Source organism: Pyrus communis, chromosome 4 (genome assembly GCF_041283825.1).
Source record: "Pyrus communis isolate YQ-2024b chromosome 4, ASM4128382v1, whole genome shotgun sequence".
Lineage (NCBI taxonomy): Eukaryota > Viridiplantae > Streptophyta > Magnoliopsida > Rosales > Rosaceae > Pyrus > Pyrus communis.
The window spans coordinates 82,686-99,484 of record NC_142568.1 but is presented as its reverse complement, the minus strand read 5'-3'; the positions used below and the strand labels follow the sequence as shown (position 1 = coordinate 99,484).

At 36.3% G+C, this 16,799-nt stretch overlaps 1 protein-coding gene across 10 annotated transcripts; it reads left to right on the top strand.

Moving 5' to 3' along the window:
• The first annotated feature begins 527 nt into the window (after positions 1–527).
• LOC148697238 (uncharacterized) lies at positions 528–15,557 on the top strand. Of its 10 annotated transcripts, none has more exons than XM_088692041.1 (12): positions 528–1,315; positions 1,555–1,599; positions 1,697–1,916; positions 11,793–11,856; positions 12,071–12,207; positions 12,371–12,494; positions 12,637–12,709; positions 13,705–13,899; positions 14,523–14,601; positions 14,709–14,783; positions 14,851–14,931; positions 15,126–15,557. In XM_088692041.1, the coding sequence occupies exons 3-7, from the start codon at positions 1,868–1,870 to the stop codon at positions 12,644–12,646; spliced, it is 384 nt and encodes a 127-aa protein (XP_088548167.1). In that variant the 5' UTR covers positions 528–1,315; positions 1,555–1,599; positions 1,697–1,867; the 3' UTR covers positions 12,647–12,709; positions 13,705–13,899; positions 14,523–14,601; positions 14,709–14,783; positions 14,851–14,931; positions 15,126–15,557. The 10 variants fall into 10 exon arrangements, with proteins under 10 accessions (XP_088548167.1, XP_088548173.1, XP_088548170.1 ...); XM_088692047.1 differs by having other exon boundaries at positions 1,551–1,599; positions 14,713–14,783; positions 14,857–14,931; XM_088692044.1 differs by having other exon boundaries at positions 1,551–1,599; positions 14,713–14,783.
• Positions 15,558–16,799: the final 1,242 nt, after the last annotated feature.

Here is a 16,799-nt window from a genome sequence, read left to right as displayed (position 1 = left end):
CCTTCTTCTCTCTATAACCTCCATTGCTGCAAGTTAAGGTTGATCCCAGGTTGCTGGGATACTAACAGGTGTTATGGGTAGTGGTGGGTGGGCTTGTGATTTTGGGGGACGGTTGTGATTTTTACCGTTTAGAGGATGTCAGTATCCAAGAACAGATAATTTGTCAGTTTTACTTTGTATTAAATATTTTATTTTTCTTGACAAAAAAAAAATCTCATTTTTTCATATAGTAAGGGAAAGGTCATTTTGGAACACTAAAATGTGAATGAAAAATAAGAAATGTGGACGGCTATAATAATTCCCCACATTTTTTTAGCTAAAGTGAATAATTTATAGGGTTTATATCACAAATAGTCCTTGAAATTGACTCACATCATTAAGATAGTCCCTGAAATTTGATCAATATAATAATTGAAAATAGGTGTTACAAATCAATGTGGTTTTTCTGTCATAATTTTGTCAAAACTTATGTTATGTGCTAATGTGTCACATAAACAGGGCCCACGAGATGTAAGAGTTTTTATAACAAATTATCTATTCTAAAACTAGGGAGCAATTGACTGTTCATTGGGCTACAGTCAATTGTTTGCCCCTCGATTTCACGCTATTTACAACAAAAACCATCAGATCTGGGCTGGGTTGGGAAGGTAATTCCCAAAAGTTAGGGGGTAATTTTGTTCGTAGGATTGAGCCGAATTTCACTTTATTTACAAAATTGCCACCACCTTTTCTTTCCCTCTTTCTCTCTCCCTGCTCTCTCGATAACCATCCATCAAATCCCCCGTTCTTCCCTTTTCTCACTCTGTAACCCTAGCACCGTTTCTCTCTCATTTCTCTCAAATTCGAGACTTCTATCTCCATTCTCTCAACCTAGCCCCAGCGCTGCTCACCCCATTCCTCTTCATAATCTCAGTTAAATCCATCGTCATGGGACCTTCTTCCTCAGACCTTCATGTGTACGTTACCTTTTCATCTAAATTAGGATCAGGGTTCTGAAATTAATTTCCCCCCAATTTTCCCTCTCTCTTTGCAATGGAAGAACATCCATCGTCTTCCTCATCTTCTTCTTCTGCTGCTGCTTCGACCAGTAGGAATACTTCAGGCGGTGCTGCTGTTGCTGCCACTGCCGCTATGACGTTTTAGAGCTTCGCAGCCTGCACTCCTGAGGCCGGCTACCAGAGAGAAGGACACATGAGAGGAGAGAAAGAGAGAGAGAGCGCACAGAGACAGGAAGGCCTGAGATTGAGGACAAAGGCCATGGTTGCACAGAATGACTGAGATTTGAAGCCCATGACAGCCTTAGCTGATTGAAAAGGTGAGGAGTCGTTTTCAAATCTTTTGTGCTATAGGATTAGGTTTACAAACTCTATTCATATCATGCAGCTTTAGATTCGAAATTGTGATTTTGTTCAGCAAGAATTCTAGGGTTTGTGACGTTTGTGAGGTTTATACATTTTAAATCTCCTTTTGTCTTCAAATTCTCTCTAATTTATTGCTATGTGATGTAACTCTTATTCTGTATATTTTACTGATCAATTGAACATGCAAAGGTAGTGATTGAAGCCTTTTGTTGCTGAGAATCTATTAGATCGTTTAGAGGTAAAAACCCAGCTTTTTTTTTAAATTTAATTTTTCTTCTTCGTTTAAATCTATTAGTTCTACTTAAGGAATGAATTATGATCAGAATTTGTTTCAGGGAATGGGAGAGCGAAATTCGAGAGAGAATGTCGAAATCGGCTAAGATCGAAGATAAAGACGGAGATTTTGACGGGTCTGCTCGGCTGCTGATACTGACAACATGTAAATCAGAGCTGGTGAGAATGGCGGCAGAGAAGCTCAGCTCGACCCAGAGTTAGGTTTCTGAAAAATGAGAAAGGTTTCTGTAACATGCTCTTCATCTTCCTCTTCATCTTCTGGTATGCATCTTTCCCTCCAACTTTGCAAATATTTTTGTTTAAATGCTAATTGTTTGCTTGGTTTGTTGGGATCTTTTTATATTATTTTGATATGGGTTGTTGATTTTTCTTTTCTTGCATTTTAGTTTGATTATATTGTGAATCAATGAGTATTTTCCATTGGGACTGTAAGAAAAAAGAGTAATTTAATTCTCAGTACCCAGATTCTGATTAGTTGCTTCTAATTTGTCATAAAATTTTTAGGTGTTTTGTGTTCGACATATAAAGTAATAAATGTCTGTTGATACCTAAAAAGAAGATGAATGTAAAAGAATAGAATCTCTAGAGGGTTGCTTTAGGACCAACTGATGAAAAGGACCAGAGAAAAGGTTGTCAGATACACTCTTGGTCATGCATCTGTGATGTTGTAAGAGCTCTAAGACTATCGCTGTAACATGGAGAAAGGGATGTATGGGTATGGGTAGGGGATGAAAAACCTTTTCATTTTCCATTTGCTTCCTGAAAACCAAGGGATTTCTGCGACTGCAGAGAGAGATGGGGGTGTCCTTTAGGTGCCTTTAATTGTCACTTTTGTGATTTGTCCACCCTTGATTGTTGTGTGATTCATTCTCATGAGCGTTCTATGCACAAGGTTTCATGTTATTCCTTCCTTTTAATTTTGATATTATTGTGCTTAATTTCTGTTTTATTTTATTGGGTGATTAGATTACAATTTACAATCCCCAATTTTTTATTTTTACTTTTTATGCCTCACTGCTATTGCTTTTATTGTGTCGTATAGAGTAAAGACTTTTTTGAATGTTATTACCACTGTGGTTTCTATGTGTTCGATACTGATATTGGTCTTTCCCACATGCGCTCTTTGTTGGAAATGTGCCCTAAAACCAATCATATGATGATACTTTACGGACATTTCAAACTAATGTAGTTTAAATGTAAAGGGCAAAGATTATTGTTTGAGCCGTCTCATATAAATGTTATATGCTTAAACGATAAGTCCAAGGAATATGTGATTGGAAGAATGCGATCTAAAGAAGTTAAATTCATGAGGCCATTCTTTCGTTGACACATCCTAAACGTTCCTGATCATAGGATTGTCAATTGGGCATTGACAGTCCGTTAAGATCAGTACGTGCTATGTCTTCTCTCAGGGAGAGTGACTAGTCTCGAGTCATTGGTGTGTGTGACATCAAGACAAGTACGTAGGTGCTCAATAGAGAATGAGTTCACTGAACACGATCAACGAAGAGTTCTCATATTCATGTCACATGAGAACTCATGGTTGGGATAATGCAAATTAGTCTTTTGACCTGAGGCATCACAGTTGTCTTGTGGTTAGGTCCTTAATCTTTGATTATGTCAAAGTCACTCCATCAGGAGGGTGTCCACGGCATCGTTGGGGTTAAGCCACTTAGCCATGGAGGCAAGTGAATGCGCAACAAGGGATCTCTAACCTTCAAACTGTTTGAGGGAGAATACTCTATGATATGATTTAGAATCTCTGGCCAGAGTATGAATGAGATGTTGGAATGCGTTCCAGATCACATTCAAGGTAATCATATAAGCACAAGACTCACATTGGATAGTAGACATGAATAAACTATCAAACCAAACAATGTGGTCAAGAGTATTGTATTAGAGAAAGACCGTATTGCATTTGTAATCCTAAAACTGAATAGGTTCTCCACCTCTTCTGATTAGCTTGGGTAACCATGACATGCTGCTAGGCGTCAACCATGGTTTGTGGAAGCCCTAAAAGTGTATTATCACTAACGGGAGAATTGAAAGTAAGTTCCAATTCACAATCGATTTGAAAGAGTTTGAATCGCCCACTGCCTCGCTAAAAGGAACCTAATGGATCGTACACCGTGTAAGGTAGAGATTGAAGATTCAACGGAGATGAGTAAGAATAATTAAATGGTTTAATTATTTATGGCAAAGATTAATTAATATGATTATTAATCAAACGAATAAGTTCGTTAAAAGACCTCGGGATAGTTTTGGACCTTAAGACCCAATGGGCTTCGAACGTCAAGTCCATTGACTTAAGTTGTGTGACAACTTAATGAATAATGATTCAAAAAGGCCCAAATAGCCCAATAAATCCCCTTAAATTCGGCCATTTAGAGGAGGGTAGTGAACTTGGCTTAATTGCAAGTTTGCCACTCCATTGTGAGGTGGTATAAAGACATCTTTATAGCCATTTCATCCTTAGGGTTTTCTTAGGAGTAAAGATGAGAACAAACTCTCCTTTCTCTCTAGAAATGGCCGGCCACCCTTTGGGGAAAACATCTAGCAATCTTACTTCCTCAAGGTCACTCATTTCTTCTCCAATCTTACCTTGGTGTGGAGACTTAGAGGTTCTCAATTTTGGGAACTTGGAGAAACCTTTTCATCCATCCAAATCCATGGATCTAAGATGCAAGGAATGAAGGCCCTCTCTTTGGGTGATTAGCCTTTGCTTATGCAAAGAGGAATCTACAAAGGTATTGATTTCTCAACTCACTTTGTTTTGAGTTGAGTCTTGGTTCACCTATCTACTAGGCTTTGAAGTTCATGGGTTAAGTTTTGTTTTTGAGTGCATATAAACATGATTCCGCCTTTTAATTGTTAATTGCATGTTGTTGATGTTGCTCAAATGAACTTGTTTTTCACAAATCTTCCTTCAAGTGGTATCAAGAGCCTAAGTCTAGTAGTTGGTGAATCCTTTTGGGTTTTGTAGTTCATAGTTTGTGATTTGAATGTTGTAATTGTTACAAGCTTTATTCTTGCTTTTTTTAATGTAAATTTTGTTAGAAAATTTGCCATCTCAAATGTTGTAGATGTAGTTCATATGAGCATGAATTTTGGAGCTAAAATTTGGTGCCATGTTTTTTGGGAAATTCGGCCAAATCCAAAGGGTGGATTTTTGGGTTCTTGTTTGACTTGTTAAAAGTGTTTTAAAGTGACTTTTGGAACCCCTATGTACCCTAGTATGGTTGTATGTTATTTCCCTTAAGTTTGAGTGGTTTTGGTATGTTTTTGGGTGAAGAATGTTCATGGAGCTCTTATGGGTTTTCATGGATGTTCTTCATTGTTCTTGATATGTTCTTGCCAAGAACAAAAGGTTTGGTGTTTTGATTCAAAGTTTTGATTTATTTCATAAAGTTTTTGTTTTGAAATATTTCTTATGTTTAAATATATTAGATATTTATTTTGAAAGATTAAAGAAATTTTAGTGGGTAGGTGTGTAATGATTTATTCCATTTCACCCACCCCACTTACAAAAACTTTGAAATTTTTTTTTATTACTTTGCTTCAAAACCGGCCACCCTACTCAATTAGGGTCCTTGTGGGGCTTTTATGCAATTACATAAAGTTTTGATACTTTTGTGTATTTGTAGTTTGACCCAAAAGTTTACGTTTTTACGTAAAGGTCCAAAATCACTAAAAGGACAAATTGTTTTGCTCCTTTAATGAAGTTTTAGCTTTTGTGGAAATTTTTGGGTTCTAGTTGTAATTACATGAAGTAGTGGACTTTTGTGTTTTTACAAAGTGACCCCAAAAGTTTAAGTTTTGCAAAATGGCCCAAAAGTTGAGGTCATAGCATTTTGGCCCAAATTAGGTAGAGAACAAAATTGTTTTGTCTCTTTAAATGAGAATTGGATTTTCATTTCATTTAGCTCCATTTAAATCAATTCTATGGATACAAAAACCAAATGAAAATGTTGCATTCAAGTTTAATTAGTTAAAGCGTTAATTAATTAAAGAAAGGGTGATTATGAACCTAAGCCTACTATAATTGAGCTATGTGAAAGGCCGTTTCAAATTTGTTTGAACCATGGGAATGTGTAGATTAAATTTTGGTTGTAATTTGATATGATCAATTGTTGTAAAAGAGCATAAGCTCTTCTTTACTTTAAAGTAATTTGATTTGATCAATTGTTGTAAAAGAGCATAAGCTCTTATTTACTTTGAAGTACTCCTTTCTTGTTTTATTCGATATGCATGAAATTGGAGTAGTTGGGTCCAACGCCCAATAAGACAACACGCCTTAATGTGATTAAACGCGTAACTAAAATCAATCACCATCCCTAGACCGAGATTCAACACTAGGCTCGTGTTGAATCGAATCAAAGGTTCATAGTCATCCTAAGGCCCTAAGGCAACTATATAGTCCATCAATGAATGCAAATCTTATGTTAGTAGTACCATATAGTCTTGCTTTAAAAACCGTTTTAAAAGCATAGTGGGAGTATTATATACTACTAAATCTATCATATGGACCAATAGTTGTAATAGGACCAAAATGTTTTAATTGGATTAAAATGTATGTTTATATGTGATGAGACCTAAAACCCTCAACAAACCATTATTAAGTTGATAAGCGAGAGATGCTTTGAATATCTTTTCGTGGCCTTCCACCGTTGTGGGCTCCAATCGTTTGTGACTTGTACACCGGCTTCACCCTATCATGGGGGAGTACAAAGTGCATGCTTACACTCAGGAGGAGTCTATACGCATATGATGAGGTGAGTGTAGGCAACGAGGATGGCCAACATCATATCATTGTGAGGCTATTCTTGAACCCCTTCATGAACTAAGCATGGTGGGAATAACTTAACTAAGTGCAATGGCGCCGATATCATATCATTGTGAGGCAACATTCTCTAGAGGCCAAATAAGATGGGTACTTGCAAGAGATGCAAATGAGTAAGCGTACTCTCTCATTATTATTAATGCTAGCCAACATCGTATCATCGTGAGGTGGGCTTGGTAATAGTGAGCCTCCCATACCCTACTAAGAGTTTCCTCCAAAACTCTCGAATTCCGATGAGGGATATGGAATTTGCCAAAAATAGTGGGTGGTGCTATTTTGATTTAAAGACCCGGATCAAATAGCTTAAAATCAATCAATTTATATTCGTTATGTATTTGTTTACCAATATATTTGCAAACGCTATCCAAAACTTGACAAAGAAAAACCGAACGCTTTAGTTTCCGAACTTGGTACCACAATCCCATAGATTGTCTTGAATGGATTGTAAAAGTGCCTAAGTAGTCTCATCCTCACAATCTTCCTATTGATAATGTATCAATGGAAGAACATGTTAGATAAGTCTACCATGAAGAGGACAATGCAAACTCTAGTGCTTGTCTCTTTGTTACACGAACAAGGAACTTGAGAAGTAAGCACAAGGGCATGGACACTTTATGTGCCATGATTCTCCATTTACAAATTGTTGTATGAAGAAATGAGAGTTGCCTTGAACAACTCTTGAAAGTTTGTAATTATGTTGAGAACATAATGGTTGGTTGACAAAAATAGTCCATCAACATGGACTTATGATGATTTTGAATCATTGAGTGTTGAAGTGTTAAACCACTTAACGAGACGGAAATTAGGCAAGGACTTCACCTTTGTGTCCCTATCCTAATGGTTCACTAAGTTTATGATAAACTATATAGTGAAAAATAATCGCACGCTCTCCAAATCGTTTGATGTGTATAACACATTTGAAATAAGTTTCAAGAGAGATAGTGGGAGTTTAGGGACCATGACTATTGTAGTCAAAGGAAAAGTCAAATGAAGAAGGCAAAATAACTCCAAGGGAACAAACTTTCTTTATGAAAGGATGGACATTGGAAGGGGTATTTGCAAGAAATGTCTTGCAAGTGTCAAGAACACACCTTTCGAAGGTGTTGTAATATGTTCTTGAAATAGTTCAAAACAGTTGGTTCTTCTACTTGAATACATGATTCTATATTAGCAACTATGTTTTACAATTGTTGTAAAAGTGTGCTAATAAAAAGTAGAAGATTAATGAGAGAAGAGAAAGTACTTCACATTTGGAAAGTGAATAAAATATAGATCTCTGCGAAAGCGGATTGTACTTACTTCCTCATATGAACTACCAAAGAAATTGGAAAACACTAAAGATTGTCTTTACATTCCAATTTTAAGGAACTTAAATCCGTCACCATAGTAGAGATGGATAAATGTTTTGTTTGACAAAACATTGTTCTTTATTAATCAATAATTAGATTATTGTAATTTAATTGGTTGTCTCTATAATAGAGATGATGTGGTAGTTTAACTGTTTAGAATACGATGATGCTTAAAACCCAAAAGGTTGCAAGGTAGTGACTAATCCCAACTGAGTTGTGATACCTCTAAAACATAAGTTACGAGTTGGTCATAGATGGATGCTTTGGATCGTTAGATCCGGATCCAATACCTTCTTGTTAAAATTGTATAGAGGCGAAATGTTCGAATCTTTATTCTTTTGGAAAGAAGAAAGAATCACAAAGTTGTTGAGGTTAATTCACTTAGATATTAGTGGCACTTGTCCACAACATAATACTACTCATGCTGTATGACATTCACCGAAGATCACTCTCGGTTGGACTATAGTTTATTTTGAATAAACACAAGTCCGAATACTTTGCAAAAGGTTTCAAAGAATTCAAGAAATGTAAGTAGATGAGTAAGACGTCTAAAGTATTTACCTCCTTAGATTTGATCCAAGGAAAGATAACACTTTAGATGAGTTTCCTTGAAAGATATCAAGGAAAATAGCATCATAAGATAATGAATTTCTCCATTAGGAGAAGAACGAACTTGAATAAAATTTAGTTCGTTGGATGTTATCTATTACCCATATATAGGATATATATACTTCTAAAACAATATGATTGTCAATTAGAAGATCTTCCAAAATTTTCATAACTCCATAAGATGTAGTTGGAAAGAAAGACAAATCTTAAACATGTTAAGATTTGGGGTTGTGTGCTAATAAGCAATATTTGTTTGATATGATCAACAAATATAACAACCTAGTTCCTACACCACAAGCTCCCAGGTAGTCGAGAAGGATTTATAAATCGTCTCAAGACATATAAGTTGTAGAGATCCATCCATCATGAATCTCAGCAAGTTAGTGGGAGCTATAAGCATCTTATGAGAAAAATGATCAAATCGTTTGATTTCCCATAAAGATGTAAATGAATCTTTTGTTTACTAGGTTTACAAAAGATTAGTGGGAGTTAATCATATTCCTAAATTTGAATATATATATACATGATATATATTAATTTTGAAAATGAAAGGAATTCTTCATCGTTAAAGTTATGACTTTAAACATTCTATAATGATAGAATGTATATGGGAGATAAAGTCTATGGGATGGAAATCTATAAAGATATATTTCAAGATATAATTGGATTATATCAATCCCTAAAATAGACAAGAGATGCTAGGAAGTTTCTCATATGATGATAAACTTCAATTAGAATGACAATTCTAGTGAGACTAGGAAGTTGTTCTTATCAAAGGGAATGTACCCTTTGACTCCCAAAGAAATAATGTGTAAATAGAATCCTTTATGCGTACGCAGAAAGGTGATTTATGTATTTCATATTGTATGAAAACATTGATATAAGTTGTACCTAGAACGGTACAAGATGATATCAGTGCAAGCCCAGGATCAGAACCATGGCAACTGTCAAGTGAATCATTAGGTATTTAAGAAATACTAAGGATGGATTCCTCAAGAATGAGGAAGAATTAGAGTAACGTAATGGAAGCGTAAATGTATTAGATTATGAATCTAATCCATCATAGAATATCTCTTCATTATGAATGAAGTGATAATGAGATATCTCTTTATTATGACTAAAGAGATATTTGGGTGGAAACGTTAAAAGTAATGACTTTAATGTGTTCCATCATGTATGCAAAATATATTGCCATATAGAAGCTTACAACATTGTTGTTTGGATGGGAAAGTTCATTTATGAACTCTCCATTCGGTTCCAACCAGAAAGTGTATGACACTAATGGGGCGATAGCTCAAGCCAGGGAATCAAGGTCTCATCAAGGTCCGAACTCAAATGAGAGACTGAACCACATGATTGAGAATCATGTATAATGGTGACGTCGTTATTCTCAAGGTTGCTTCTATGGATAACATATAGATATCCATTGTCTAGGCCTACTACTCAGCCATTTATGAAATGACTACAGAAGAGGTATCATCACTGATGACTAAGCTGATTGGCTCTAGTGCAAGTGGGAGATTGTTGGAAATGTGCCCTAAAACCAATCATATGATGATACTTTACGGACATTTCAAACTAATGTAGTTTAAATGTAAAGGGCAAAGATTATTGTTTGAGCCGTCTCATATAAATGTTATATGCTTAAACGATAAGTCCAAGGAATATGTGATTGGAAGAATGCGATCTAAAGAAGTTAAATTCATGAGACCATTCTTTCGTTGACACATCCTAAACATTCCTGATCATAGGATTGTCAATTGGGCATTGACAGTCCGTTAAGATCAGTACGTGTTATGTCTTCTCTCAGGGAGAGTGACTAGTCTCGAGTCATTGGTGTGTGTGACATCAAGACAAGTACGTAGGTGCTCAATAGAGAATGAGTTCACTGAACACGATCAACGAAGAGTTCTCATATTCATGTCACATGAGAACTCATGGTTGGGATAATGCAAATTAGTCTTTTGACCTGAGGCATCACAGTTGTCTTGTGGTTAGGTCCTTAATCTTTGATTATGTCAAAGTCACTCCATCAGGAGGGTGTCCACGGCATCGTTGGGGTTAAGCCACTTAGCCATGGAGGCAAGTGAATGCGCAACAAGGGATCTCTAACCTTCAAACTGTTTGAGGGAGAATACTCTATGATATGATTTAGAATCTCTGGCCAGAGTATGAATGAGATGTTGGAATGCGTTCCAGATCACATTCAAGGTAATCATATAAGCACAAGACTCACATTGGATAGTAGACATGAATAAACTATCAAACCAAACAATGTGGTCAAGAGTATTGTATTAGAGAAAGACCGTATTGCATTTGTAATCCTAAAACTGAATAGGTTCTCCACCTCTTCTGATTAGCTTGGGTAACCATGACATGCTGCTAGGCGTCAACCATGGTTTGTGGAAGCCCTAAAAGTGTATTATCACTAACGGGAGAATTGAAAGTAAGTTCCAATTCACAATCGATTTGAAAGAGTTTGAATCGCCCACTGCCTCGCTAAAAGGAACCTAATGGATCGTACACCGTGTAAGGTAGAGATTGAAGATTCAACGGAGATGAGTAAGAATAATTAAATGGTTTAATTATTTATGGCAAAGATTAATTAATATGATTATTAATCAAACGAATAAGTTCGTTAAAAGACCTCGGGATAGTTTTGGACCTTAAGACCCAATGGGCTTCGAACGTCAAGTCCATTGACTTAAGTTGTGTGACAACTTAATGAATAATGATTCAAAAAGGCCCAAATAGCCCAATAAATCCCCTTAAATTCGGCCATTTAGAGGAGGGTAGTGAACTTGGCTTAATTGCAAGTTTGCCACTCCATTGTGAGGTGGTATAAAGACATCTTTATAGCCATTTCATCCTTAGGGTTTTCTTAGGAGTAAAGATGAGAACAAACTCTCCTTTCTCTCTAGAAATGGCCGGCCACCCTTTGGGGAAAACATCTAGCAATCTTACTTCCTCAAGGTCACTCATTTCTTCTCCAATCTTACCTTGGTGTGGAGACTTAGAGGTTCTCAATTTTGGGAACTTGGAGAAACCTTTTCATCCATCCAAATCCATGGATCTAAGATGCAAGGAATGAAGGCCCTCTCTTTGGGTGATTAGCCTTTGCTTATGCAAAGAGGAATCTACAAAGGTATTGATTTCTCAACTCACTTTGTTTTGAGTTGAGTCTTGGTTCACCTATCTACTAGGCTTTGAAGTTCATGGGTTAAGTTTTGTTTTTGAGTGCATATAAACATGATTCCGCCTTTTAATTGTTAATTGCATGTTGTTGATGTTGCTCAAATGAACTTGTTTTTCACAAATCTTCCTTCACTCTTTTCACAGGACCCGCTCACCCTATGGGCACCCGCGCCGGTGGGCTTGGCCCTTCCATCTCCTCCAACCGCAGGTGCATATATGTATATATATCTGTCAAATCTACTTATTTGCATATGTGTCTTTGTAGGGTTTGTTCCTGATCAGTTTCCATCATTTTTAACAATCTATGCACTTATATTGCTTTGGATTAGGATTTCAAATTGAGGTTTTTAATACGTTTGTTTTGGAATTTTTGAGATTGTTGGAAATTTTAGGGTTTGATGATTTTTATTTCAAATATTCAGTTTTAAGAAGCATATTAACAATGCACAAGGAGGAGCCAAGGCAAGTGTAGCCACTGTAAACACGAAGGATTCCAGTATTGCTTCTGCGCAACACGACGTTATACAAAATGGAGCCCGTGTACATCCCCAATTACATGGTACAGATTTCTAAGTATCAGTTCTCTTTTAGTCTAGAAAATGTATGTGTTTGAAGGAGTTCGGGAATATTAGATAATTGTGTTCTTTTTTAACATCTGAGTTGCCCATTTTGTTTGATTTTCATTTCTTGGCAATGTTTTTCCTTCTACTGATTTAATGTAGGAGGTTCTGATACGCCCATTGCAAGCACGCTTCCCGGACAGCTGAAGCTTCAGCCTTTCAGAAAAGCTCCCGAACTTTTCCAAAGGCTCCGACTTCTCAGAGAAGCTCCGGAACTGTTCCAAAGGTTCCAAAGGCTCTAACTTCTCAAGAACACCACCTCTCTTTCATCAACAAAGCTTGATAATTTGTTTTATTTATTTTTTTTGGAAAAATTCCCGATTTTGATTTTTTTCAATTTTTTTTTGTTTTGTTTTTGTTAATTGCAGCTGCCAGTAGCAAATTTCCCAGTACACATGCCCTTGATACAGCTCACGCTACTGTTCCCTGTACCGCTACAAGGTATGCATGCTGATTTCTCCATATTCTTATTTATTTTATTTTGTAATATTTAGCAAAATCAAACATTTGATCACCTACTTTTGATTTTGGGTTTGGTGGGTTTGATGCGTACTGATAAATTTATTTGGTTTTGGTTGATCTGAAATTGGTGATTGCATAACACGTTGGAATGTGAATTTTCATGCGTTTTGTAATTCTGAGTCTGTGTTTGGATGCTGTAATATGTTGGATTACCTAGATACTGGCCTTCCATGACTCCCTTGATTTATGCATGATGGAACTAAGTTACTTTAGAATAGATAATTTTTCTGGTCTTCTTACTTTTGTTGGAATGTTGTTAATGCAATTTGTTAATTTTGGATATTTGTTTGTCATGGGTTCTGTAGAATTAGACTCCAATTGTGTCATCTGGTTTTCTGATTTTTTTTCTCAATTAGGATTAGTTCTTACCAATTTCCTATGAGATTTGTGCATGTTTGTTTGTTAATGCTCATTGCTCGGTGAGGGTTTCAGGGATGGGAGGTCATAGAGATAGAGATAGAGATAGAGATAGAGATAGAGATAGAGGGAGACAGAAAGGGAGAAGGAGAGGGAGATGGATAGAGAGGGAGAGGGAGAGAGGGAGACAAACAGAGAAAGAGTGATAGAGAGAGAGGGAGAGGGAGGAGTGGGGATCTCATCACCATTGCTGCAGATCCTCGATTTCATGAGTGGGAGAGGGGGGACAGTCAGAGAAAAGCACGGGGGCCATCGGGATTTGAGGGAGAGGGGTAGGGATCGTGGCTAGGGGTTTGGGTTTATCCTATCTCTCTCATTGCTTTCAGAATTATATATATATATATATATATATATATGCCAATGGAAGTTAATAATTTTATTGTTCTTTGGGGTTGGTTTTGTTCATGAATAAAGTACTGTGTTTTCGCTGTATTTTGGTTTCAAGAAGTTGATGGTTTTGGGTTATGTTCTTTTTCCCCTTTTTTCTCAATTCTCAGTGAGTGGCACTTTTTCTCAATGGAAGATGATAGTTCAAATGTGTCAATGGTTCTGGAAATACGATTACAAGTTTACGTACATTCAGTCTACCAACAACATTTCTATGCACACAACTCAAGACACATGGATATGTTCCAATCTCAGCGACAAGCACTACTATGAGGCCACTACCATATGCGAATATCTTCATACATGTCGGTTCCCTTTCTCACCCTCTTCATGTTTTATCCAATATTATGTTTTTTATCTGATTTCATGTGTTTTCTTGACGCTTTTCCATTCTTTGATATGGGTAATTTGTTGTTATGTTTTCATGATCTGGGTCTTTTTTCAATTTGCATTTTGGTTGTCCAAGATTTCTAAGTTTTTTTATTTATAAAAATATAAGAACAAATTAAACTGAACATCAAGGAGTTTATTATGATCAACTTTTTGAAGTGTCGGTAACACTTCGCTTTAGGAATATGTAAAACTACCAATCATTGTTTGATAATTCCTCATGTAATGAACGACTTGGACTTTACCATAAATTAATTTAATTTCTATTACAGCAAATTTGGTCATTTTCTATGTAAGTTTCCCTTCATGGTTCAGTTCTGGCATTCCCCTCAAAACATCATTTGTGTCATTTCCTCTTTTTCTGTGTTCAGCTTACATACCTTACATATATATTGGAGACTACAACGACAAAAGATGTCAGTTCAATGTATATAAAAGCCAAGCTGCTTATCTTATCGACCTCATTCACTCATGTGTCCCTCTGTTCATTCATGATTGTTTTAAATTTATTCAGGTTAAATGTGTTTTATTCATGCAGTTACGTCTAAAATAGTTGATTCCCGCCGCAACACACGGGCATATTTTCTATATAGACTAAGATTTGGTAATATATGGAGGTGAGATGAGCTATTTCATTCCGAACTAAGACCTAAGAATCTTTGCAATTCTTATCCTTTAAATTTTGCATTTTTTTTAAATATTTATTAATTTTTTGGTGATGCAGGTAGATGAACATGTTCGAAGGGAAATCATGAGCCATAGATCACTGAAGCATCCGAATATCATTCGATCCAAAGAGGTTAGTGATCATAAACTATTTTCATTTTGTATTTTTTTTAAATATTTATTTATTTTTGGTGATGCAGATGCAGATGGATGAACATGTTCAAAGGGAAATCACAAACCATAAATCACTGAAGAATCCGAATATCATTCGATTCAAAGAGGTCAGTGATCACTATTCAATCCTTTTTTAGGTTTCAAACGATACTATTAAATGGTTTTCAACATTGGATTTAATAAACCTCTAATACAGGTTTAGAGTTTTGGTTTGGCTTTGATGTTTTCCACCATCACAGATTTTCCCTGATTCTTTCTATTTTTATTATACTTATAAATGAAATTGTTCCCTGGATTGCAGTTACTTTTCAACATCCGACAACACTGATATAGCATTTGATGTACACTTCACTTTTGAAACCCAATCGGAATTATGTTCCGGTCAATATTGAGGATCCAGGTAGTTCTAGGTCTCTCTTTTCTCTCTTTCCCCCTCCCTATATGTAGTTTAATCTAATTGAACAGCTCTATTTATTTAAGATTTAGTTGCGTTCGTCATTACTGAAATTTGTTGCAAGAAATTGGGGGATGAATTTGGTTTCGGGGGAATGTTATCCTTTTTTATTCTTATACTGCACAGAAAAAAAAAAAGCAATGCATTGGGTGCAAGTATGTGTTTTTTATCATTTATTTCTGTAGTTTGAAAGTCAGTTGTGTTTTTGTTGCCGCATCATATAATTATTCAAAATGCCCTTTTTAGCATTTCAATACCATTTGCACGTCATTGTTAGCACTTCGAATACCTTATCCCCAATTTCAAGATCATGCAAAACAATGTGACATTGCCTCTCTGTTTATCTTAACATTGCCTCTCTGTTTTTGGTATCTTTGTTTATCTCTCTGACAGACGAGTGCATGGTTGTCACATAATCACATTACGTGTTTCTTTATCAAACTGTATACGATTTCTGATTCTTTCACGTATCAGACAATATAACGAACTTGAACCCAAAGAAGACAATAAATGTCAGGCAGCTATGTACAGGTGACATACAAGCATCTGTATTTCATTCGAAAATCAGGTGAAATACAGGTGTTTTTATCTGCAAAAAATTCGGATATGGTGTCCTAATAACTTTCTCATGCTATTCTATTTGATTCTTTAATAAAAGTTTTGTAGTTTTTAGATTTGGTGGATCTTAGTAAATTAGGTAGTAAAAAGTACTCTTTTGCTTATTCTCAATGTAGTCAAATTTTCTCAAGACAATTTGAGTGGGGAAAAACAATGTCAAACATATGTCGTATATATAAACGTTTCTTTTGGTTGTGAAGATACACTATGGAGTGTGCATATTTGAATTGTCAGTTTCCTCAAGTGTATTCAATCTCCCATTTCATTATATAGACCTCACGTGGTACTTAATTGTTCTCCACTAAGATGCATGCTTCAGTACAATCGAATGAAAAAAAAAAAAAAGACCATTGCAATGTTGGTATTTCGTATATCTTATTTATAACTATGTTTTCTATTGCAAATTATTGCCACAACAATTTATATACGTGAGGTCCATGTGGCTATTATGCGTGCATTATTTTCTTCTAAGTGAGGATACGGGAAGTTTTCCTCATTATGCTCCTATGCCCAGTTGGTCGGGGAAATTAAGCTCTCACAGAGAGCGGAAGAAACGGAGAGACAGAGAGACAGACAGAGAGAGAAAGAGAGAGAGAGAGGCAGAGAGAGAGATGCCGAGGGGAAGACAGCAGGGAGAGGTATGGCTGTTGTCTGCAGTTTCATTTGCTGTCCTTCAAGGAGGGTTTCGGGGGGATGGACTGTGACAGAGAGCGGAGAAATTAAGCTCTCACAGAGAGCGGAAAAAACGGAGAGACAGAGAAACAGACAGAGAGAGAAAGAGAGAGAGAGAGACAGAGAAAGAGAGATGCCGAGCGGAAGACAGCAGGGAGAGGTATGGCTGTTGTCTGCAGTTTCATTTGCTGTCATTCATGGAGGGTTTCGGGGGGATGGACTGTGACAGAG

What these genes read in the sequence shown, in the direction of transcription:
- LOC148697238 (XM_088692041.1), top strand. Translation starts at nt 1,868, where the DNA reads ATGAGAAAGGTTTCTGTAACATGCTCTTCATCTTCCTCTTCATCTTCT. An exon ending in ATCTTCCTCTTCATCTTCTG is followed by an intron (nt 1,917 to 11,792) that starts GTATGCATCTTT and finishes CTCTTTTCACAG; the next exon opens with GACCCGCTCACCCTATGGGC. An exon ending in TGTACATCCCCAATTACATG is followed by an intron (nt 12,208 to 12,370) that starts GTACAGATTTCT and finishes GATTTAATGTAG; the next exon opens with GAGGTTCTGATACGCCCATT.